Source organism: Erpetoichthys calabaricus, chromosome 8, assembly GCF_900747795.2.
Source record: "Erpetoichthys calabaricus chromosome 8, fErpCal1.3, whole genome shotgun sequence".
NCBI classification, from domain to species: Eukaryota; Metazoa; Chordata; class Cladistia; order Polypteriformes; family Polypteridae; genus Erpetoichthys; species Erpetoichthys calabaricus.
In genome coordinates this window covers 172,233,160-172,259,273 of record NC_041401.2, presented here as the reverse complement: position 1 = coordinate 172,259,273, position 26,114 = coordinate 172,233,160, and the positions used below count along the sequence as shown (strand labels likewise).

General features: G+C 39.0%; 1 protein-coding gene across 3 annotated transcripts; it reads left to right on the top strand.

Annotated features, from left to right (window-relative positions):
- The first annotated feature begins 221 nt into the window (after positions 1-221).
- tardbpa (TAR DNA binding protein a) lies at positions 222-5,903 on the top strand. 3 transcript variants are annotated; one of them, XM_028807822.2, is made up of 7 exons: positions 223-888; positions 1,349-1,512; positions 2,257-2,397; positions 2,503-2,673; positions 3,316-3,433; positions 4,369-4,509; positions 5,271-5,903. In XM_028807822.2, exons 1-6 carry the CDS (start codon positions 648-650, stop codon positions 4,455-4,457), a joined length of 924 nt encoding a protein of 307 aa, XP_028663655.1. In that variant the 5' UTR covers positions 223-647; the 3' UTR covers positions 4,458-4,509; positions 5,271-5,903. The 3 variants fall into 3 exon arrangements, with proteins under 3 accessions (XP_028663654.1, XP_028663655.1, XP_028663656.1); XM_028807823.2 differs by having other exon boundaries at positions 224-888; positions 3,316-3,400; XM_028807821.2 differs by lacking the exons at positions 4,369-4,509; positions 5,271-5,903 and having other exon boundaries at positions 222-888; positions 3,316-3,874.
- Positions 5,904-26,114: the final 20,211 nt, after the last annotated feature.

The following is a 26,114-nucleotide window of genomic DNA, read 5'->3' as shown; positions in this document are numbered from 1 at the left end:
CCTACCATATGCGAGAAAATTAAACGCCGCTCATATTTCTAAAGTAATTATTTATTCGCGTAAAAATAGCAACATTAATTCTTTTAAAACATAGGCTTTAAAATGACAGTGATTTGATGCAGTTTTTTGAAATGGTCCCGCATATGACTAAATTAGAACCCTCCCTCTGCTGCTTCGTAAGTGGAATCTTCCGAGACGATGTGGTAATCGCAGCCATGACGGTCGTTCGCCATTTTGATTTGAAGTCTGGGTAGACGGTTGATTGTGTGCGTGTGGTTTTGCGCGTGGATTTTCGTTTTATTTATAGTTTATGAAATTATTGTTTAACTGTAAGATCAAGTACGAAATTCTATTACGATTATATTTCTGCGGGAGGGTAATTCAGCGGCAAACTACTTAGTATCCAAAGAGACAATTAAAAGGCGCCATTCATTTGCACAGCGTGGTTGGGACTTGAGGCCTACGAAGGCCTCTAGTAAACGTCACACTGAAAACAAAGGGAGCTCCGCGCAGCTTATGTTCTAAGGCTGCACATTCTATTGTGCAATTGTGAAACCATTTAGCGGTGTTTAAATCGCAATCCTTGGACGTTAAAACGAGTTATTTGATAATCGTATTAAAGTTGGGCCGCATTGGCGACGGAGAAGATGGCCGAGTGTTATATCCGAGTGGCGGAAGACGAGAACGAGGAGCCCATGGAGATTCCTTCGGAGGATGATGGCACAGTGCTACTGTCCACTGTCACGGCGCAGTTCCCCGGAGCGTGCGGCCTGCGTTACCGGAACCCGGTGTCTCAGTGTATGAGGGGGGTTCGCCTGGTGGAAGGAATTCTTCATGCGCCGGAGACTGGTTGGGGCAACTTAGTCTACGTGGTCAATTACCCTAAAGGTACGTTTTGAATCATTAAGAAATTAACCACTAGAAGTTATGTTGCGAAATGGAAGCCTCCTACCGAGACGACGCTAACCCGCCATTTGAGTTGATGATGGTCTAGTAACTAGTTGCCCTGAAGACCGACATGTGCAAGTTAAGACAATTGCAGAGTGCTGTGGAAATCCGCCATTCGGTACTCTAGGTTTGTAAGGTTGCTATCACCATAGAAATACGATCGGCTGTTTTATACGTTGTGTCCACGTGTTCAATTATTTCATGCAAAGCACCCAGCTTTATACCGTGCTTAAAGCTGTAGGTGTAAATGCAATGTCGGTACTGCTTAATGAACGGTGGGTAAAGTTTGATCAACTTGCTAAATTCGCTGTATCAGTACATCGCGTTTATTTTATTTTAGTGCAGTAAAACGCTGCGACAGATCAGAACTGTTGAATCTAATACATTTTTATTTTGTTAGACAACAAAAGGAAAATGGAAGAAATTGATGCAGCATCAGCTGTGAAAGTAAAACGTGCAGTGCAGAAAACGTCTGATTTAATTGTTCTTGGTCTACCATGGAAGACATCTGAACAAGATTTAAAGGAATACTTCAGCACCTTTGGCGAAGTGCTGATGGTTCAGGTAATATCGGTTTCAGTACTTGATACATGCTGAAGAGAAGTTGTCTTAAGTTTGTTGTCCTTCGATCATGGTAACATTTGTCCTTGAATATTCCACCAAAAACTTTTTTTTTTTAAATATGGTACTTACCTGGTGTACTTCATAGTGGTGGCTGAAAAAAAAAAAATCTCCTTTTTGTGGAGAAAGGACAAAGATTCCAGTGAAACTGGACAGTGGCAAAAGGTGCAGGAAAAACCTCCATCCATGGGATTTTTCTGTAAGTGTGGTATAATGTTGGGTATCCATGCACAGAGCATGTGAAATAAAATACTTTTTTTTTTTTTTTTTTTTTTTTCTTAAAATATTGTTCTGCTAATACTTCCGGGAAAATGAAATAGTCAATTTAAAGGCCCAATCCCACAGATTGCTTTCGAATTATAGATCTGCCTCTCCCACTCATTCATTGGTCAAGAATCCTGTCTTTGGAGAGGCAGATCATCAAACTTTTTTTTTTTTTTTTTTAATATAAATGTGGTCTGTGCATATAAATGGATGCGTGACATGGAATATGTGACAAGTTACCTGCAAATCTTTTTCTGTGGGTATTTGTCGTTGGTCACAGTTTTGGGTCTTTATGTACTTTCTCCATGAAAATGAGGGATATTTGTGTCTGCCCAAATCACCACTGCAAACTACATGGGGTAAGTAACATCTACAGAAGTCGGTTTTAACTGAAATATTCCTTAACGTTTCTTTTGACTGCAGGTTAAACGAGATATAAAAACAGGGAACTCCAAGGGCTTTGGCTTTGTCAGATTTACAGACTACGAAACACAAGTGAAAGTTATGTCACAGCGACACATGATAGATGGAAGGTGGTGTGATTGCAAGTTGCCCAATTCAAAGGTAACTTATGAACTGTGTTTAATGGATTCTCTAAGTCAGTGGGCAGATTGGCCTTAATTTTTTTTTTTTTCCTCCCATTTTATTTATTTATTTTTTTTATTTAAGCAAAGTCCTGATGAGCCTCTAAGAAGCAGAAAAGTGTTTGTTGGTCGTTGTACAGAGGATATGACTGCTGAGGAGCTGCGACAGTTCTTTATGCAGTATGGGGAAGTTACTGATGTCTTCATACCCAAGCCTTTCCGAGCTTTTGCGTTTGTCACCTTTGCAGATGACCAGGTATTTTTAAATTTAAATATCAGTTACCTTCATGATAACATTTGGTTGTTCTACACAGCTATATCAAATATTAATGCAAAGTATGTTTTTAGCACTCAGTAGTGGTAGGAATACCATAATGTAATTGTTGGTTGTTATCCATGACTATGAAATCTTGTGCACCCATATAATAATAATTCATTACATTTATATAGCGCTTTTCTCAATACTCAAAGCGCACTCCACACAGGGAGGACCCGGGAAGTGAACCCACAATCTTCCAGTCTCCTTACTGCAAAGCAGCAGCACTACCACTGCACCACCTGTGTGGATAAATGCCTGTGACCTTCCCTTATTCCTTAATTCTGATCAGTTGTTTGCTTCTTGGTGAATGACACTTCCCACTTGTTTGTGTGCCTAGTGTTGCCATAAATTTTCTATGTAATAGTGTTCCAGCTTCAGCTATCCAATACCCAAAACTTACTGTAGCCTTCAACAAAGTAAACAATTTTTTTACTGTATCAACTGTTATAAATCAAGTGCAGATTTCCCATTATCCTTACTCATGTAACCTTAACAACTGAGAGACTCCACCCTTGTGGGTGATTTTATTAAATCTGGAAAGTTGAGATTTTTTTTTTTTTTTTTTCCCTTTTTTCACAGGTTGCCCAGGCTCTTTGTGGAGAGGACCTAATAATTAAAGGAGTCAGCGTCCACATCTCGAATGCTGAGCCTAAACACAATAATAGTAGGCAAATGATGGAGCGAGGGGGGAGATTTGGTAACAATCCAGGGTTTGGGAATCAGGCCGCGGGGTTTGGAAATAGTAGGGGTGGAGGGGGCGGACTAGGCAATAGCCCCAATAACAACGTTGGGGGTGGAATGAATTTTGGTGCTTTCAGCATCAATCCTGCAATGATGGCTGCAGCACAAGCTGCTTTGCAGAGTAGCTGGGGTATGATGGGCATGTTAGCAAGCCAGCAGAATCAGTCTGGGCCCTCTGGCAATGCCCCAGCAGGCCAGGGTAATATGCAGAGAGATCAGGGTCAGAGTTTTGGCTCTGGCAACAATAATTATGGTTCGAATTCTGCAGGATTGGGTTGGGGAGCAGGTTCCAACTCTGGCACAGGCAGTGGGTTTAATTCAGGGTTTGGTTCCAGTATGGAATCAAAATCTTCTGGGTGGGGAATGTAGATAGGTGCTTTTTTTTTTTTTTTTTTTTTAAGCATTTTGTTAATAGATGGTAAGTATTTTGAAAGATCTTTTGCAGGGCAGTTTTTTTTTTTAATTTTTTTTTTTTTTATGTCCATAGTAATGGAAATATTTTTGCCCATTTTGTAAGAACTGAATGTCTGCACAATTCATTTAGAAGATTTAAATGTGCAAGAGTGTCTGAAAGTTGATCTGTTTGCCAGGTTAAAAGCAACACTAAATGTTTGAATTCTTCCCCCCTTCCACCCCCCCACCCCCACCCCCCCTGCAAAATTGAGTTTGTGGCAAACTAGATTCTCTGCATGCCTTGTAAATAATTTATTCTACAGACAAGCAGTTAACCTGCATGGTTGTATTCCTTTTTTAAATCCAGTACTCCCCACCAGTCAGTTTTTCATGTTTTGTATGTAGATTGTCGGGTTTCAGATGTCGTATAGTGGGGTGGTTATTTTTTTCAGTTTTCTCTTTTTTTATGGAAAACACTTCATTAAAATCTCTCTGCAGTTCATCTCTTTTCCAACATGGCTGGAAGACACCCATCACTGGCAGCAATGTTCGAGCGATCTCAGTATCATTACCCTTCTCATGTCTAATGCTTTATGCCATCCAAGAACACCGCTTCGCTCCACGTATTCTGTTTAGACGGTGGGTGTTGCATTTATCTCCACTATTTCATGGAGTCATATCTGAGCGATTCTAACGCAAGTTTGTGATGTGGAGACGAGAGTTTCTTGAAGCTTTATAAGAACCTTGAGTGGGATGGATTGTTGGTGCCACGAGTGAGAGGATGGTATGAGCGGGCAGAGCAAAAGCACGTGTGGAAATAACCTGGTTGTGGCCATTTATTATCTTTTTTTTTCTTTTTAACTTTATTTTTTTGAACTTTGCGAGATGTGACTCTTCCCTGTGGCTTTGGTGAGAGTGTGATCGGAGCAACAGTTGCAAGGAAAGTACGAGTGTTTCTTCATCAGAGGACGTCCATTATCTGTTTGAGACTCTAGGGAATTTATTCTGCTCGAAAGGAGAACGCAAATACTTTAGTTTCAAATGTGGAATGTGTTTTTAGCCACCATCACTCTTTGTATCTTGTTATTACTTGATGTGAATGCTGTTTGGTGTGTGCTTTGTTTTCCTGTTACTGATATGTAAGTGTGGAAATGTGATTTGGTGGTGGAGTCTGTGATGGGCGCACTGAGTTTAGTGTGTCTCAAGGAAGGAGGGGTGAAAGTTTTTAAGAATTCCTTTAAGGCAATTGTTGCTTTTGTTCAGTGTTCTGTGTTTGAATGCATTTTATAATTTGTCAATGAAGGGAATTCTCAAAATAAAGTACATTTGATTAGGATATGTATATAACTTTTGGTGTTTCTTGAGTCCAACACAAAAACTTATTTAATTCACATATCTAGGGATCTCGGCTAAGAAGTGATCTCCCCTCACCTTTCAACTGCGGACCCCGGTTCACAACTGGACCAGGATGAAGTCTGTTTTCTGAAGGCTGTTTTGAAGACCCAAGCACTAGAAAAGCAGTGGTGGTCAAAACTAACTAGCCAACAGTGGACTGAAGCCTGATTGTCTCTTTTAGAGGTGTAAACCTCACACTTCAGACTTTGGGAGCTATCCTTGCATTTTACACATTCATGGACAAATGGAGTTAAATTATACCTGAAGCCATTTAATTTCCTTTCAATAAAAATTTAAATCATGGATGCTGTGTACAGGGAAGGGGTGCTTTTATTAATGGTATTTCCCACTCTTATCCGGTAGTCTTAACTTTTTGTTTTGTTAATGGCCACAGTGTCTCCTCTGCAATGTGAAAAAGCTTTGAGAAACTCTTTACCCTTTGCAGCATTTGGTGCTTTGGTTCTTAAGACAAGCCCATGAGATGGGTGGGTTAGCTCCTGAGGAGCTGCAGCTGATAGGGGAAACCATTTACACAACTTTCTCAAATTGACTTTTTTGATGTAATTCATTCAATTGCTGCACAATTTGTGTTCTTAAATGTTATGTGGTGATTGATTAAACATAGCTTGAGATTTTAAGTATGTTAAGCCTTTCTTTTTCTCTAGTTTTAAGCTTGGCATGGAGTCCTGAAACTAAAACTGTTCAAGGGTGCTGCATTTTTGTTGGCTTGCACAGTTAATTTGTGTTTTTCTACTGATAAATTTAGATACTGAAGTTTCCTGCTTAGCAAAAAATGGCTTTTCTATCCAACCTGTTCCTCCTAGACCTAAATTGTGACTTAATTCACTCTAAAGATGATTCAAGGAAGCCTGTTCCCTTTTTTTTTTTTTTGCAGGTGATTTGAGCTTGTAATACTAGATACTTGGACAGCCAAGTGATAAATTACACTTTGAAATTAGGCTACATTATTTTAGCTTTTCCCATTCACATTTGTAACCCATGATCTAAGGTTCTGTATCTATAAGGTTAAATGTTACACCATGCCAATTGCCTTTAATGCAAGGTTGCTGTGGGGGTTTTTAATAGTACAGTCAAATGTTCTGGTAAAACATTTGTAGAGGGATTATTTGTTTCTATAGTTTCTATTAAATTTTTTTTTCTGCCTTTTTACTAAATTGCTTTGTTCCTCAAATGTATTCAACTATTACAAATGAGATTCATCTAAAAGAAAAGTTAGTGATTTGTAATGAATTTTGAGGACCTGAATGAAGTACTAAAAGGTGCCTTTTTAAGCCCTTCAGAGAGCAGGTGTAGTTACAGGAGCATCTTGTATTAGAGGTGTGTGTTCTCTCCTAGTTTGACTGCTGGAGTAGTTAAGTTGGTTGTAGATTTGAAGCACAACCGTACTCCACGTCAAGAAAGAAACCTTGTATCAGCTCCATGATATTGAAAGATAAGCTTGAAACCTTCAGCTTGGTTTCACTTAGTGGTAGTCTTGTTTGATATTGCAAAGTTTGTTTTTTTTTTTTTTTTTTTGTTGAATGTTTTACATACACATCTATAGTCATTTTTAGTAGACGTTATTTTTCATAAATGATGAACTACACGGAACAGCAAAGCCTGTATTGACATTTTTTTGCAACCTATGAAAAGCTTTCATAAAACATGTATACTACTAATAATGAGTTATGTGCTTTAACTGGGTGGTCCTGTTGGAGGAGCATCCTGTGTATTTTATCTCTTAACCTTTTATGGTGGATGGTGATTTTTAGCTTAAATTCTGTACTTGGCTCTAATTTCCATTGGACACCACATTCTAAATGAAGGTATCTCGGGTGCTAGAATGTATTTAATAACTATTAAAACTATAAAGTAGCACAGAATGCTAATTCTCCCTTTTATTGGGTGTAAGGCAGAAAAAAAGTTTTCAATTGCATGATGTCCTTCAGCATATAGTCTCCACTGTGATGTAGGAGGTGAGACCACATACTTAAACATTGGTATGGGGTTTTAACCTAGCCCTCTGCAATTGATGAGGCAGCAGTACTAACACACTTACAATTCACCCCAGTTAAAGGGATATCTTGTGTTCTTATTTAGCCATGAATGAACTTATAAGACTCTGAGTCTTGAAACCTACCTACCCCCACCCCAGCATCAGTTGTCCTGTATCTGCTTTTCCTTAACTAGTGCGAGTGATGCTGGGTACTTGTTCCTGTAAACAATACACGTTCTAAAGAGTTTTGTGACCTGACCTAAAATAAATCCTAACATTAGACCAGTAGGTATAACAAGCTGTTGGCACATGAAGCAAGGCCAAAATTTTTTTTTTTTTTTTTTGCTGCTTCTGGAGTACATGTCATTTTCTGTATTTCTGCTTGAAAAGAATTAACTGACTTTTTCAGGTTTGTTTGCAATTGCTTTCAGTCTTTTGCACAGGTTTCCGGTGTATTGGAAGACTGCGTAGTTTTTAAATTGGGTGAAATTCTTGAGTTTATACAAATGTTTTGAAGGTTACCACCAGGTAGGAACAGATTATAGCATAGATGTGATATGTTTATACACCTTACTTTTAAGTGCAACACTTTGGCGTGAGATTGTTTGTGACTTGGCCTTTTTTTGGTAAAGGGTGTTGTTTGTCATATTTGATAATTAGTGGCAAATATTTGGAGCAGATTTCATACAGTAGAATGCAGCCAGTACAAAAAAGACTTTGAATGGTGCTTCCTGAAACACTGTGGCTGAAGTACAGTAGTTTTGTGCTGAAAGTGGCCTGTAGACAAGGCTGTGGAACATTGATTATGATACTGTCTCACCCATCCTCCTCTGTTTCTACAGCCCAGTTATTAGAACAGAGCTCCCCATGTCAAGTAATTTTGTCTGGCATCTTCCTTTGATAGATTAGAACCTCCACATACTGCTGCATAGAAGAGCATATTTGTAGCTGCATGCTAATAGGACATGAGCCTCATTAGGAAATGTAATCAAATCCATTGTTTATAGCCAAGTCTAGATAGCTCACCATTTTTATACCTAGGCCATCTCCTTGGTTTGGCTTGTGTTAAACTGAAGATGCACCAGTATATAGTACATTGGTCAGAAGTCGCCTACCTGTCCACTTCCTAAACATTCCATGATTGCAAAGCCTTGTTGGAAACTGCTAAAGTTAGTATGTTACACAATTTCATGTAACCTGACTTACAGAAGGTGAATGGCAGGGTGGCTGGGAGTTGGGCAGCTTATTTTTAAACAAGTAATTTGTCATTTTAAATACTTGAATATTTGTCACCTTTTGGTCTCTGCTGTAATCATAATAGTTAATGCACCACTATCCTGGATGAAGCCTGGTAGAGCTACTCTTGGACTTGTGCTAGGTTTATCTTTTAGCTCAGACTACAAACCATTCTCCAGGAGCAGGTCCACCGGACACAGCATGATATGTAACCAAACTTCCTATTAGCCTTGTTAATGTTTTCTGGCTCAATGTAGACAACTGGGACATCAGTCTGTGCTGAGATAGGCTTTAAAGTTTCTGGTCCCATTTTATCCTTTAATCATTTAAGAACTTCTTTATATTAAGCATCTGCTAAAGTCTGAATTGTTCAAGGCTGTCTACCTGCTTGTTAGGTACATTAGATGTACATTATTAATAAAACCGGAAGCAGCGTCTATGCTGAGCCCAGAGATTTTCACAGTAGTAGCCTTGAATCTCTGTGTCTTTCTTTGATCACTCACCCTTTGTGATGTACCTCAACCTGCCAAATGGGGCAAATGTAGTGTTGCTTTCCAGCAGTATTTAAGCTCGGATGCTGCAGTGGCTGCAGGTTTTCATTCCAATTATTTTCTTAATTAACCAATTGCAGCCACCTAAATGACACTTTAATTATAATTTTTAATTAATTTTGATGCAGAGATACAGTCCAGATATCACACTTTGTTTTAATCTAAGTGTATTGGCAATGGCAAAATCAAATCAAACGTAATGAAGCAGTGATCAGAGATAACCATGTTTAAAATTTGAATGCCAACTCTGCATGTTTGGATCTAATGTGTGATTAGGACTGTGAGTAGTGCCACTGACAATCTGGCAAAACCCCACTGTGTTGAACAGATGAGTGAAACATTTGCTGAAAGTGTTAGTCCCCACATTTAAGTGGCTATTAACATTCTCCGTCAGCACACCATGACTATAATTTATAACTAAAGCAGATAAAAGGCCAATGAACAACGGTGGTCTGTAGGCTAGGACTCCCCAATTGTGTTCGGGTCCGTTTTAACCTCTAATATACCACTTTGCCTACATTTTTAGCAGAGCTTTGTATTTCACCCAAGGGGCACATCCTCATCCTTGTCTACTGATTTAGGGAGGAATTAAAACACATTTGGTGAAGCTTTGGGGAAGATTCACTAAGCCAGGCTTCATTTGTGAATTTCCCTTTGGGGATTAATAAAGTATCTATTATAAGAAGACACAAATCAGATTTTATTCTTTTAATATAATGTTTAGCAAAGCAGCTTTATTTCTAAAAGAACAAATTAAACAGCTGCAAAGATGGTTTAAACCTGTTTGTTTTAATTTGTATTAATGTAACGCTACAGCTACCCCAAGTGGAGGATCTGATTTTAACTCGTCGTCTAATTATGCTCTTTATCCTGTAGTCATTAATTGATTTAGATTTTGTTTCATTACAAAATTTATAAGATGTCCCACCACAGTGATTCTGGGTAGTAGCTACGGAATAACAGGTAGGATAAACAACTGCCATGAATTTCACAGCACCAGCCTGCCGTTTCTGATTATGCTGGACAATGAAAGTTTTGCTTCCTGCATAATTTTGGTTTGTATCCCATGGATTGTGGCTTGTTGATCACAAAAATCACCCTTAAAAAAAAAAAAAAAAGTGAGGCACATAAACTGCTTCCTAGCCCAATAGTCTTCTTCATATATAGCTTAAGTGGGAGAGCTGGAAGAAGAAGTTGAACAAGGAAGGTGAAGGATGTCGATATTTGAGGCGCATGTTAAATTCGACTTTTCTGAATTCCAGCTGCTTGAGTGTCCTTACTACTTGAAATGACCAAGTGGTCTGACCTTACATTATTATGTCTTGATACTGAGATTGGCACTTGGACAGCAGTTCTGAATCATAGGACCCCAGGAGGGCTGCAGGATGTCAAAATAATAATAAAATAATCACTAAAAAAGTTCAGCAGGATTGTCAAATTTGAGGCCTTTAGATCTTTTTGAAAGTGACCACTTAATCAAAATTGAACAAATGCGGCCTGCAATGACTGTTGGTTTTCTCAAAGGTGCTCTTTAACATGCATTTCATTTATTGATTATATCCATGTATAGTTTAGCAGGATTATATTTAATGAGAGGTTTTGGTCTTTAGCTTTTAATACATTTGCAAACCTTTCTGAAAACAAGTTTCTCAGTTTGTCTTGTCGAGTGTAGGTTGATGGGCACAAGTGGAAGATATATTCATTTAAAATAGAATCTGCAACAATAAAAGGTATGCAGAAAGTGAAGGGCTGTGAATACTTTGTGAATCTCGTGTATCTGAACACTGAGTGAATGTGCAGACTCGACTGAGAAAGACAGGACTTCTGAGATATAAGGCAGCTGTTCTAAGCCTTCCGTGGCAATCGAAAAGTACAGCAATCCCCCTGATCACGGAACTAATGAGGTGGTGGCGGCCTCTGATCTGAGAGAATCACTTGCTAGAATTAAGCGCGTCTGCTTCTTCCCCTCAATGCCAAATGGACGTTCACCAGGAACATCACAGCAGTGTCTTGGATGGTGCAGGGGTCCTCAATCCCAGTCCTGGAGGACCGCAGTGGCTGCAGGTGTTTGTTCTGACCTGGTTACTTAATTAGAAAGCAATTCTTGCCAATAATTTAAGTTCGTGGTTTGTTAGTGCGTTAAGTCTGCCATGGCAGCTCATTCTCATATCCTGGATTTTCTTCTCCTTTCTAAGGATATCATCCAAATGATTTGAAGGCTAAAATGGAGGAGTAATTCTCAGTCCTTCACTTTTTTCTCTTCACTTTCCTTCCAAGTATTTGATTAAACAGTGCACAATAAAAACAGCGGTGTAAATGGTAACAAGCTAAAAGGAGAACTGCCGGTCTCTTCTGTCATTTGCATCTTATTGCTAATAAGGAGCCATTAAAAACAATGCAGCTGCTTAAGACTAAAATAAGCAATAAGGGCTCAAAATCTTAACGAGCGAGACAACTAAAGTGATGCAGAAATGTTTCTTGAGCAATAAGTGCTTCTTATTAAGCAATTGGGATGGAGCAAAAACCTGCAGCCCTCCAGGACTGTAACTGAGGACTCCTGATCTAGAGCATCCTCAGAGTGGCGGCTTGTCCATACACTGTGCACTACCAAGGCTGCTGGACAGTGCCACCCACACTTTGCTGCCTGCTACTCAAAGGGACCGTGTCCTTGACATCCTTCCACCGCCATTTGCAATCTGTTGGCTTATTGTATCGGGACTGAAATGATTTATTTAGAGGGCAAAGTCAGATTTCATGTTGGCTTTTAAGGAATGTTCAGAGGAATGATCAGGCTTGGGACACAAGGAAAAAGATCAGATAGCAAAATGGGGTATTTTTGACCCTTTTTAACACTTTTTGCTGTGCACTGAAGACTTCACGGGGCGTGTGAATGTGTTGCATGTTGACTAGCTATTGCAAGTAAGACTTTCATTGTACTCTGTGCACATGACAATAATCCACCTTAATAAAAGGATATGTGTGTGTAGCTGTTTGAACTGTTGCAATGTCTCGCCATTCCAGCAGGTGGCGCATCACAAACATTTGCATTAAATGCTTTGCACATACTAAATGACATGGTACTGAATTTTATTACTACAAATGTTTGTGATGCACCATCTGTTGGAATAGCAAACAGTGCATTTTATTATTAAATATATTCCAAAGACTGGTGCACTGCAAATGTTAACTCTTGAGGTTTATGTTGATTACTTTAGCCACTTTCCCGCTGCAGGAACTTTATTTTCGGGAGATTTCAATCTGTCTTAGATGGGTAGCCTAGCTTGTGAGCCTATAAAGCTCTAACCGTGACAATGTGTGTGACGCTATGAGGGCAATCAGCTGCAGGACTGGAAAACTAACTATGCTGTGGGCTGGTGGAGGAACAACAACAACATTTATTTTTGTAGCACATTTTCATACAAATGGTGTAACTCAAAGTGCTTTACAAGATGAAGAAAGAAAAAATATAAAGATTAGGCAATACTAAATAAAGAATAAAGTAAGGTACGATGGCCGGGAAGACAGAAAACACAAAAATCTCCAGAGGGCATAAGAGAAAAAAAAAACAAAATCTGCAGGGGTCGCAAGACCACCCTAAGCCCCTAACCCTACATATAAAAACAGCCCTGGAGATAGGCCCGACATTCTATTTCTCTGAAGAAGATTTATGAAAATCTAAACGTTGGGAAAAGAATCCATTTTGACTCGGTTTTGTTAAAATGTTTTTGAGTTTAGTTTGTTTATTTTTTCCTTTTTTGTGAGCCTTTCTCAAGTCTACTTTTATCTAAACTAGAAAGCAGCTTTTGCCTTTTTTGATCTGCCAGAGCTCGGGGTTTGTAAGTATGGTACCTTTTTTTTCTTTTGCCAGGCCTGATTTTTTTAACATCATTTTTCTGTGTACAGAAAACTTTTTGTATATAGTTTATTTTTTGTTTTTGTTTGTTATTTTCTGTTAATTTCATTGTATGTATTTTGCATGAATCTAAGTAGCACTTAAAAGTTTTTTTACAAAACTTTTTCAATTTAGCACTTTTGCAATTGTTATGCACTTATTAAGCACTTAGTGTACCAGAGAATGTATACAGGCTTTATACAAGAGAGATTTCCTGCTAGAACCTGGGGCAGTAAAGGGAACGGTTGTACTAGGCCCGATTCTAACATCAATGGTGAATAGGGTAAGCTAAAAAAACAAACTTTTATCTTTTTTTGTCTTATTAGTTTTTGATAAAAATTGTTTTAGGGTTATTTTAAAAGAAACAACCACTTTTAAAAGGTCTTTGGTTTTTTTTTGTTTTCATAAACGTTTTCTAAAAAAAAATACTTTCATCTATTTTAAGTCTAAAACTTTATTTAATTATTGATTAGTTATTATTTATTCATTTGTTTGCCTTTTTGTCCTTTTGTGGATTTGGAAGTAGGCCTATTTAGAAATATGTCCCTTTCTAGATTCTGTTCTACTAATCGGTTTTCTTTTTTAGAACAACAAGCGAATGGTCCTTCTGACAATAATCCTCAACCCATTACCCAGACAGTGGTCAACAAGGGTGTATTCCAATGGGATAAAATGTATTTTAAACTTTTACAAGTTATCCATCATTTAGAAATGATATAGAAAGCAATTAAGTTCCATCAGATTCCTAAAGGAATGACGAAACATGCGGTGGGCTGGCGTCCCGCCTGGGGTTTGTTTCCTGCCTTGTGCCCTGCGTTGGCTGGGATTGGCTCCAGCGGACCCCGTGACCCTGTAGTTAGGATATAGTGGTTTGGATAATGGATGGATGGATAGATGACGAGACATTCCCAAAAATGAACTGCTTTCATTAAACCTGCTTCTCCAGACCAAACTATTTTACTGGAAATTCAGAATCATACAATCATATAACTAAGTGGTTACAAGCAAGTTTACATAAACACTATTTGAAACTGCTATATGATTTAAAAGATAATACACTCATTTATGATACCAACCAAATAGATAAGGCAATAATTTTGCCAAGGTTAGGTATCGAAATAAATTAACAGAATTGTCGGTTGTGATGTTTTCTGAGCTGTTGTCGGACGCCCATGTTCTTGAGTTATAGATTGAGCTCTCCCGGCCCTATGCTGATCCAGACTTCCACAAATTGGCCTCCCAATCACCAACGCTAATAGACGACCAGTGGAAACAAGTGGATCATAGGAAACGAACAGGGTGCTGGAGTGATCCCACTCAGACCGGTTTGTCTCTCTTACCTAGAAATCCTGCTCTCTCTGAACCTTCTCTTTCCTCATTTATACAGTCCATTGATTCGAGACCAGAATTGCAATCATTTTCTTGATCCTTTCAAAAAGCTAGAGAAAGATTACATGAATCACTAGGCCAAGCTTTATCTTCCTCACAATCTCTTGTGAGTTCTTCTTTATCATCTTCTAAGTCAGTGTTTCCCAACCTTTTTTGAGCCACGGCACATATTATACATTAGAAAAATCCCACGGCGCACCACCAAACAAAAATGTCACAAAAAGTACATGTAATGAAATATAATGATCTTCTAGTTTCAATTTACATACTCAGTGTGAAACCTGGGCCTGTTTAGTTGAACACGACGCTGATATACACGCAGGTATTGAAGAAAGACACACATGAAGATCTTCTTCAACAGCTCTGAGTCTCTCTCTTTTTTTAGTTTTTATAACAGTCATGCTTGAAAAGCCCACCTCGCCTAGGTAGGTTGTGGAAAATGGGAGCAGGGCTGAAATAACTCTGCTTGCCAGAATGGGGAACTCCTTGGCAGCAGTCAGCCAAAAACTGTCCAAAGGTAGATCAGCAAAGCTCAGGTTTAAACCACGATTTTCTCTCAGTACAGTTATTTCCTCCTGCTCCAGCAAAGTCATGTCCTTTCCAACTACGGTTGAGCTATATGGGTTCCTAACCCAGTCAAGGCAATCAGTGAAAACTGAAGGGAAATAAAATTAGAACGTCTGTTCAAGAGTTTTCAAATGCTTGCCTATTGTCTCACACAGTGCAGCAGTGCTGATACCTTGCCATTTCTGGATGTGTGGGAACATGTCAAGGTTGGCACTTTCCACATGTTGTTGCCAGAGCTGCACCTTTGAAGGAACTACATTTATTTTATCTGCTCTTGTAAGCAGGTTTTCATTTCGGCCTTGCATCCGTGTGTTCAGGTCATTGAAATATATCCGCCAGACATGCTAGTCTTGCACACCACTCATCACTTGAAAGCAACTTAGCGTCATCACACCACTCATTTGTCAAAAACACTTTTAGTTCCTCCTGCAGCTCATACACACGGGCTAAAACTTTGCCACGGGACAACCACCAGACCTCTGTATGCAGCAATAGCACTTTATGCTCCGCTCCCATTTTCTCACACAATGATGCAAACATGCGACTTTTTACAGGTCTTGTCTTCGCCAAGTTTATCATGTGCACAACATCATCCAATACAGGAGCTAGGTCTGCTGGTAATGTCTTGGCAACGAGTGCCTCACAATGCAGAAAACAATGCGTCCCAAATAACATCTAGATGTTGCTATTTCACTCTGCTTATAAATCTTTTGGAGCTCCCGAACATGGCGGCTGCTCCACCAGTGCAAACACTTATGCAGTTTTCCCACTTAAGTCCTCCTTGTTCAAGGTGCTCTGAAACAACGTGAAAAATTTCCTCTCCTGTTCTTCTTTCTGGCAATTCCTTGCAAAACTGGAAGTTTTCTCTGATGGTGTCTCCGTCTACAAAGCGCACATTTGCCAAAAGTAGTGCATGTCCACTGATATCCGTAGATTTCATCGAGTTGCAATGCAAATTTTCCACTGGCGTGCAACTTTTCCAAAACGATCCTTTCAATGTCTGCAGACATGTCTTCAATATGTCTGGCAATTGTATTATTTGAGTGAGGGACTTGGGCTATTTCTTTAAGAGCGCCAGGGTCGAGCATCTCATTTACAATGATTCTGTAGGCAGGTAGTATTAATGTCTCTGCCACCGTGTGTGCCTGTTTTGATTTGCCGATGAGTTCAGCGACTTGGTAACTAGCTTTGAGAGTTCTCTCATTCGTCTTTGTGGTTTTCCTCACTAAAGCTGCCTGTTTCATAGTCTGTGTTCTTGTTTTGAATTGACGGGTGTTTTGTTTGGAGATGGCGTTTAAGTTTGCTAGGAACCATGGCACTGTTGGACAGCTTTTCCCCACATACCAAGCATAACAGAATCGGCTCAGTTGGTTCCCCGGTAAAAGTCAATCCAAAGGAAAGACAACTTTCACTGTATTGTCTTGAGCTCACCTTTTTTGCTTTCTTCTGACCACTACTCATACTTGGGCCTTCATCTGGGTCACAATTTTCTCCAGGACCCAGTTCGGATTGTGTACTTTTTCTTTTCAGATATTTATCCATCGCTATCACTGCTGTCACAGCCGAAGCATCATTAATTCTACTGTTTGAATGGCAACAGGTAGATACACAAATTAATTAGCCATCTGCTGCCACCTAGTGGAAGAGTATTTAATTGTTCTGCCTGTCTCTGTCGCATAGACGAGCAAAGACAAATTATTTGCAGTAAATAAATAATTTTCAGACCAGTTAAGTGAAATTGGATAATTTTCCAGAGTACACTTGATGATCTCTCACGGCACACTGATGTGCCGTGGCACAGTGGTTGGGAATCACTGTTCTAAGTCATCTGATTCTAATTCTTCTAATCCCCTTACAAAAACTTCTGTAGGAAATAAGACCAGAAACATAACTTTGAAGGTGGACAAAGAATTACAGCAACAAGTGTTGGGTTAAAGATCTCCATTGGATGACCTGCAGAATACTTCTCCATCTTCAAATATTCAGCAACAGGAGAAAGTAGGTAAAACCAACACACAGCAGCAGCTGATGAAAATAGACTTTGGATTGGGATGTGATATACTTTCTTCTTCTTCACATTTGGTTTCTGAAACAATTCAAAATTTCATAGCTGATCAGGAACAGACAGAGTCCTCATTAAAAAATATAAATAAACAAAAGGATATACATACCTGTCATAAGAATTGGGACAATGAGTCATCCTCATCATCGTCTTCTTCTGATTATAATGATAAACTTAATTCTAATCTTTGCCCAAAAGTTCATACTGTCTCTTCTCCATCTCATTTACCTGGATCTAAAATTAACCTTAATCTTGCTTCAAAAGTTCATATGGTTCCTTCTTCTCCATCCCAATTACTTGGATCCAAACTTACTGTGGAAATTGTTCCAGATGCGGTGGAGACTCCTCTCTTTACTGCTTCTTCTTCAATTTCTTGTTTCTCTTTTCCTTCCCTGAAACTTCCTTCTTCTGGATTACCAAGTCCTTCACTTCTTGACTTTACTTCAGATCCTGTAAAAAACAAAAAATACAGTTTTAAATCCTTTACAGATGACCAATTGAATAACGATATAGTATCCTTGTCATCTGAGGTTTCTGATACTGGTCCTGATATCAAACAGATAAAAACTTTGGTTGCAGTGGTTGAAAAAATGAAAACACCACTTTCTTCTTCTCTTTCTTCTCTAAATACTTCTCATTCTATTTCTACTCCAAATGTAAAACTACCATCTGGTAATTCAAAATCTCCATCTTATTCTCCTAGTTCAACAACTCCTGTATCCCAATCAAAGTCTGGGTCCTTATGTCAGCCAGAAACAACCATTCAGGGTGGGAGTTCACAGCACAGCTTATTTACCCCTATTATGGCTGTTTCAAACCAATCACCTGGGTTAGTAAAAGAAGTCCTTCGAAACTCACTTATTGATGCAGCGGATGGGATGGGACTGTCTGATCCTATGTCTATTTCTTCTATTTCAGGTTCAACTGCTCCCTCCGGTAACAATATTTTACGAGATACAGTTGGTCCAAATCATCAAATTAGTTCTCAGCAGAGTAGGGAGGAAGCGATGACTGAGGACCTTCAGAATCCATCTATGGAATTACAGTCCGTTTCTGATCCTCCTTCTATACAAACAATAGAACCAGATATGGATATTAATACTATAAGAGTAGTAAATAAAGCCATTAAATATCCTAGACCATGGGTAGGAATTCAGTCCAACAAAACCATTCTGATTATTGGAGATTCTAATGTTGCCAGGATTCTCCATGTTTACACCAAATCTGTAGAACTACATAGCTATCCAGGGGCCAAGATCCTAGATTTGATAAAGATATTAAAGGGAACACAATCGCAGGATCAGGTTTGTTTTGTCATTCTTACAATAGGAATGAATAATTGTGGGAAGGGACATACAGAGAAAACAGTATTATGGGGACGTGAATAGGAGTGCTAGGAAAGTTTTCTCCAGAGCCAGGATGTGTATAGCTAAAATTCCCTATAGTGATAATTCATTACATAGAGAACAAATTGTTAGATTTAATAGCATTATAATAGATCTTTTTCCTGATGCGTTAGATTTTCCACAGGATATCGAGTTAAATCAGGATCAGATTCATTGGACAGAACCAACTGCGTATCAGATTCAAGACTACTGGAGGGAGCAGTTAAAGTATTTGATAGACCAAACAGAACATGCCTTATATCTTTAAATCATCGGAGGCGGAGGTTTCTCTGCAGCAGAGGGGCCTAACCTTTATCCCGACTCTGACAGAGGTGGACATGGAGGCTTTGAGAAGAGATATACATAACTTTCATTGGAAATTACAGATTTTAGACTATTTTGATTATTCATCTCATTCACAACAACCATTTCAATTTATAGAACTCTCTACATGGAGTCCGGCTAATTCCGACATTAGAAAACCCATTTGTAATTTAATTAATAGGAATGTGCAATCACTTACAGATACAGGATAATGGACAGGACAATTTAACAAGTAGGGAAAGAGAGGTTCTAACAGATCTTAGAAAGAATAAAAACATAGTTATTAAACCAGCGGATAAGGGATCAGTATTAGTAATTTTAGACACAAATCAATATATCACAAAAGCAGAACATCAGCTTTCAAATAGGGAACATTATTTACCACTTATATCTTCATTACAGAATAAAACTAAAACTCAAAACCATCATTAATGTATTTTGTCTAGGTTTTATTGACTATAAACAAAAATTTATTTATTAGGACCAGCTACACCTAACATTCGTAAATTTTATCTACTTCCAAAAAAACCACCAGAAATGACCAATTCCATTTCAAATTCCAGCAGGCAGGCCGATTGTCTCAGATTGCAACTCCGAATTATATAGAATAGCAGAATGTATAGACCACTTTTTAAATCCATTATCTCAACTACATAATAGATATATTAAGGACACGTCATTTTTTACAGATTATTAGAACATTAAAAGTTCCTTCTTATTCCTTCATGTTCACCGTGGACGTTGAGTCACTGTATACGAACATCGATACCACCATGGGATTGAAGGCAGTGGCCTGTCTGTTTGCGGAAAACCCGTCTGCAGATAGACCGGATCAGGCTGTTCTGGACCTTCTCAGCATCAGCTTACTAAATAATGATTTCATTTTTAATGAGAAATTTTATCTCCAAGTACATGGAACTGCGATGGGTAAAACATTTGCTCCCGCCTATGCCAATATTTATATGGTGTGGTGGGAGCAGACGGCTTTTCGTAAATGCCCTAGACTTCCTTACAAATATTTTAGGTACTTGGATGACATTTTTGGCATTTGGACCTTCTCAACTCAAGATTTTGAACGATTTGTAAGAATTCTTAACACACACCATAGATTAGTCCCAACAATTAGTCATACAGCTTTACACTTTTTAAATACAGAAATTTATTTTGATCCTATCTCAATAACAGAAAAAACTTTAAACTCTCGCATTTATTTCAAACCCACAGACACACATGCACTGTTATATAAAACCAGTTTTCATCCCAAACACACATTTCAGAGCATAATCAAATCTCAATTCATTATATTCTATAGAATAAACACCAATCAGATTGATGCGGAAAATGCCATACATTTATTATTTCAAGCATTAAGAAAAAGAGGCTATACCTGACAATTCTTACGAGAGGTCCTAACATAAGTCAGATTAAATGTCTCCAAGTAGCTAATTTCTACTTTATCTTTAACGAATACCAAAACTGGGGTTCCGCAGCTTCCATCTTTAGATGACTTTGAGATGTCGCGTAGAGAATATTCATTTCCTATCTACTCAGAGACTCACTCGGATTTATCGGACAATTGTACTATTACACCTACAATAGATCTTGTACATTCTTTACATTCTCTTGAACACACATTCCAAAAAGATTTACTTACCTTTTTTTATTCAGCTTCTTACTTAACTTTTTTCTTTCCAATATTCCTGGATCCCTCTTGGGTTACATCTTCTTCACGCTCTTCTTCCTTGCTTTCCATTCCGGGACTGATGTGGGATGTATGACGGTCTTCCTGTACAAAACAAATAAAAATTAATAATTACAATTTTAGCAAATCAACAATTACATAGGGACCTGTATAGTACAAGTTTTTGGTTAAGACCCCTTACCACTAAACAATCAATTTTGGGCTTTAAATCTAATCAGTATTTACATTCCCCTTTACAAATTAATCTGAATTATATTACCAATTCATTCTGTCAGTTATATTTAGATATCCCCAATCAGAACGTATTCCCTATGATCGTGTTAGATATGAATTTAAAACCAGATGATAATGAGGGGCTAACCCGGACCTTAAATATTTAGGGGAGGGGGGCCCAAAGGTTAAATTTGTGCAACCCAGTAGGAATTTTGCAATCTACGAAAAATCGAATCTGGAAGTTTTTTATAATGACAGACAAACCCAAACCGACCCTAACCTCAAAAATCCACCAATTGACGACCCCAATTTTAACCCTTGGAGATAATATGATGAAAGATCAGCTAACCCCACCCAATCCTAACCTTAATAACTTAGGGATGGGGGGCCCTAAGGTTAAAACTCTAACCCTGATGGACTTTGAAAATCGGCTAACCCCACCCAACCCTGACCTTAAAAACTTAGGGGTAGAGGGCCCTGAGGTTAAGATTCAAACCCTTATGGAATTGAATGATCGGCTAACCCTAAAAACTTAGGGGGAGGGGGCCCTGATGCTAAGTCCCTCACCCCCGATGTTAATTTAGAAAGTAATAGACCCTTCAACATAGGTGATGTTAAATATGTGGAAACCCTACAACACAGGTTCTTTATAAAGTTTATAATAGGAAGCCCTAATGCTAAAAACATAATCCAACTAACAAAAGACCTATGGGGGGAGCAAATCAAACTAATATAGGGGGATGGAAGGTAGGGGGAGCTCAAATGGGGAGAGGGGATGGGTAGAAACAACACAAATTAATTTAACACAGAAGTCACAAAATCTCCAAAGGACAGTAGAGCAAGGGGTTGATGGTGTTGGGACTCCAGGTCAGGTGATGGAGCTGGTAGAGGATGATCATTTGCGGACTGAGGTCCCACAGGTGGAGCACGTGACCAGTACCGGCCACAAACATAAAATCCCAGTCGTTATCGCTTACTCTTTTCATGCCAGTGCAGTCATGGGTGTCCTGCGTTCCCATTTTATGGGGGCACAGGGCACCCATGCTCCACTTCAACAATACCAACTTATTGCCGCTTATAGGAGAAACAAAAATCTCAAAGACATTCTGGTTCAGGCCAAGTGCCCATCAAAAAAACAAAAAATAGAACAGCCTGAAAAATCCCCTTTGTCAGAAAAAAGAATATTTATAATAAACTGGCAAAGGTGGATAAAAACCCATCTATCAAAATTTTCAGCTCAATGTTAAAAACTGTATTTATGGGATTCAGTGCTTCACCTGTGGTTTAACCTATATAGGAGAAACCAAGAACACGTTAAGGGATCGGTTCATGCAGTACCTCAGACTCCTCGGCAATCAGAGCAAGGAAACAGCCCTACATCAGCACTTCAGAATAGACGGGCATAAACCAGTTACGTTTGGTCTTGAGCAACTGGCACAATGGAGCAAAACGAGGAGACTCAGAGCAGAATGAAAATGGATAACGGCATTAAGTACCTGGGTCCCATTGGGATTAATGAAAAGTGACTTTTTTAGTAGCTTTCTATAGATTTATTTATTTATTCATTCATTCGTTCCGTATTTATTTATGGATTTAGGTATTTATTTGTTTAAGAATATATTTTAGAGGGGATTTAGGATTTGTGAAATTTTAGGGGGTTAGTGTTTTTAAAGATGATTTTATGGGATTATTAATTTTATTATTTATTTTATTGGTATTAATATTATTAATTTTTCTATTTATATTGTTTAAGGAATTTTCTTCATTGAAAAATCTTTTTTATATAAATATAGTGGGGGGTGGATTATAACAGAAGTAAAGTAAATTAATTTTTTAAATTGGGAATTGTGTACCAGCGCTTGCCACTAATGGCCATGTCCCCTACCCTAATCCTAACCATAGGCATTCTACCTAAGATCAATGATCTCAATCAGTCCTCATGGTATTCGGGCTTCACGAGGAAGAATTAGGTGATGATGATGGTCATGTGGACCTTCAATCCATCAGTGTACAGACTGCACGGTGATCTGATCAGGTGGTGGTGGTGCAGATCAGCACAGCAGAAAAACAGAAGGAGAACAGCAGAGAAAGTTGGGGTTAGTGTGGATTGTGGAGCCATGATAAAAATGAGTCACACTAAAATGAAGCTATGAGAAAGCCATGATAAAGTAATGAGTTTTTATCAGTTTTTTTAAAGTGCTCCACTGTATTAGCCTGAATTTCTATCGGTCAGCTATTCCAGATTTTAGGTGCCTAACATTAGAAGGCCGCCTCACCACTTCTTGTAAGTTTAGCTCTTGGAATTCTAAGCAGACCCTCATTTGAAGATCTAAGGTTATGATTTGAAGTGTAAGGTGAGAGACTTTCTGAGATATAAGATGGAGTGAGATGATTTAAGGCTTTGTAAACCATTAGCAGTATTTTAAAGTCAATTCTAAATGGCACAGGTAACCAGTGTAGTGACATCAGAACTGGGGTGATGTGCTCAGATTTTCTTTTCCAAGTTAACATTCTAGCAGCTCCATTCTGCACTCATTGTAATCGATTGTTGTCTTTCTTGGGTGGTCCTGAGAGGAGTGCGTTACAGTAATCTAGTCGACTAAAAACAAAAGCGTGAACTGATTTCTCAGCATCTTGCAAAGTTATAAGGGATCTAACTTTTGTTATATTTCTTAAGTGAAAAAATGCTGTCCTGGTAATCTGTATACTGTACTTTTACATGTGTAGAAAGAAATCATACATAACTGTAAGTGTGTTTTTTACACAGAAAGGGGAAAGAAAAATGTTTGATTTGAATACACAATGGCAGGTCTGAAACTTGAACGCATCCCCTTACAAGATGGTCCTCAGAGTCTCAGCGGACGTGTCACTCCCTGGGTGTGCAGAGTGTGAGGTGGGCACTGCAAGTCAAACGAGGCAACACGCACAAGTGAGGTGTACTACCACAGCTCTACAAAGTCTCAGTGCATAACATAAGAATAGTTTATTTAAACAAAAAAATGACAGGCATCAGCCTGCAGAATTAGTATAGCAGTACTCATAACCCTGTACATGTTAACATGTGCTAAAGTGCGCCTGCACTAACAGACATCCCAGCATGTGAATGAGGGCTGGCAAAGCTAATAAAGGCCGAGTGTTAGGTGTTTCAACAGAAAAGCAAAAAATACAATGGCTTCAAACGAGTAGAATGACAAAGAAAAAGTGGTACTGGGTAAAGGAACATAAGGTGAACTCTTGAGTTTAATGAGAAAAGCAGCAAAGAAACCTGGGGGTTGTTTGGCTAAAGGAATAAAGGATAACTGAGTTTAGTGAAGGGAAAAAAGCAAAGGAAAAGTTGGGCTAAAATATGCAAACTAATCATTGGAAATTCTTCTAGGACCTACAGATAGTGAGCTTTTAAATAAAGTGGAAGGTCAGAAGCAGAAGTCGAACAAATGTCCACCTAAACCAAAAATGTAACCCAAAATTAAGATCCTTTTAAACAAAGCAAAGGTCTTCGCCCAAACATCTCACTAACACACACACACGGTACCCACAATCATCGCGACACCCTTTATTATGTAGTCAGGTGGATTACATCATCACGCCGGGCTTCTGTGGCCACACCCCCTGGTATCGCATAGCAACAGCTCAACGAAACTCTCAGCGGAGTTGTGGGAGATTCTCCAAACAAAACTTCAAAAATCTCAGACAAAACTATATTTGAATTCTCCAAGATTTGTAATTTCCATAAGTCATTTTAAGCGACTCTTCAATTGAAAGGCCTGATCCTGTTTGAAAATGCTCCCCATGCCATTCCTGAAAGGATTTTCCAAAAGTGCTTGATTTAACGATATTTTATAATAATGATAATAATAATGCATTTTATTTATTGGGGCACTTTACATTAGCAGTAAATCTCAAAGTGCTACATAAAAAGTTTAAACAAAGGCAAAACAAGATAAAAACAGAGATAAAATAACAATAATTATAGCATTCTTGTTAATAAGCTTTCCTAAATAGAAAAGTCTTTAGCTGTTTTTTAAAACAGCCCACAATCTGCTGTGTTCTTAGGCTCTCTGGTAGGGCATTCCAGGGCCGTGGAGCAGCTGCTGCAAAGGCTCGGTCACCCATTGTATGAAGTTTGATCACAAGGGGGTGAAGGCGGTAGGTATTTGCAAAACAGAGGTTTCTTGCAGTGGATTGTAGTATAATGAGTTCCTTGAGATATTATGGAGCATTTCCATAGATACACTGGTGAGTAAACAAACAGAGTTTGTATTCGATACGGAGATGGATAGGGAGCCAATGAAGTGACCGAAGGATTGGTGAAATGTATTCATATTTCCGTACCCTCATTAGGATTCTTGCAGCACTATTTTGAATTTGTTGTAGCTTTTGAAGGCTCTTGTTGGGTATCCCGGTGAGGAGTGCATTACAATAGTCCAGTCTGGATGAGACAAAGGCTTGAACCAGCTTTTCAGCATCACAGAGGGAGAGGTAGGGATGGAGTTTGGCTATGTTTCGGAGATGAAGGAATGCAATTTTACAAAGGTGATGGACATGTGTATCAAGTGATAGACGGGAGTCTAACTTGACACCCAGATTTGTAACAGAAGGGGAGAGGGTAATGGTACGGTCAGAAAAGGAAATACAATTTACAGAGGAACAAAGTTGATGGGGGGGTTTGCCAATTAAAAGAGCTTCAGTTTTGGTGCTGTTCAGCTTGGGGATATTCTTGGACATCCAGGCCTCAATCTCATCCAAGCAAAAGGAAAGAGTTGATGGAGGTTTAAGAGAAGTCGAATCCAGTCTCACATAGAGGTGCGTATCAACGGCATAACAATGGAATGAAACTCCATGCTTACGGATGATGTAACCCAGGGGTAGCATATAGATATTAAAGAGGGCCGGCCCAAGGACTGATCCTTGTGGGACCCCACAGGTGACAGTGTGGGTATGAGATTTAGCATCCCCCAAGGCCACATACGGGCTCAAACCCCACTCCAAAGCAGTGCCAGATAGTCCAATTATGTAGTGAAGATGATGACGGAGAATATTTTGATCTACTATATCAAATGCACTGCGGTGGGTTGGCACCCTGCCCGGGATTGGTTCCTGCCTTGTGCCCTGTGTTGGCTGGGATTGGCTCCAGCAGACCCCCGTGACCCTGTGTTCGGATTCAGCGGGTTGGAAAATGGATGGATGGATATCAAATGCAGCTGTGAGGTCCAGGAGGATAAGGAGTGATGGAGAGCCCTGGTCAGCAGCCATCACAAGGTCATTGGTGACTCTGACCAGGGCTGTCTCTGTACTGTGAGAAGTTCAGAAATCAGATTGAAATTTGTCAAACAGATTAAATTTTTTGAGGTGATCCTGAAGCTGAATCAAAACAACCTTAGACAAAAGTGGAAGGTTGGGGATCGGACGATAGTTTGCTATCACTTCAGGATCCAAAGAGGATTTTTTTAAATGAGGTCTAATTTTTGGGGTTTTCAAGGCCAGTGGGACTAAGCCGCTCTGAAGAGAGTGATTAATGATATCAGCAATAAG

Bases quoted from the DNA above. Each gene is read 5' to 3' on its own strand.
- tardbpa (XM_028807821.2), top strand. From the start codon at position 648: ATGGCCGAGTGTTATATCCGAGTGGCGGAAGACGAGAACGAGGAGCCC. The intron at 1,513-2,256 runs GTAATATCGGTT...TTTTGACTGCAG, and splicing joins GCGAAGTGCTGATGGTTCAG to GTTAAACGAGATATAAAAAC. The intron at 2,674-3,315 runs GTATTTTTAAAT...CTTTTTTCACAG, and splicing joins TCACCTTTGCAGATGACCAG to GTTGCCCAGGCTCTTTGTGG.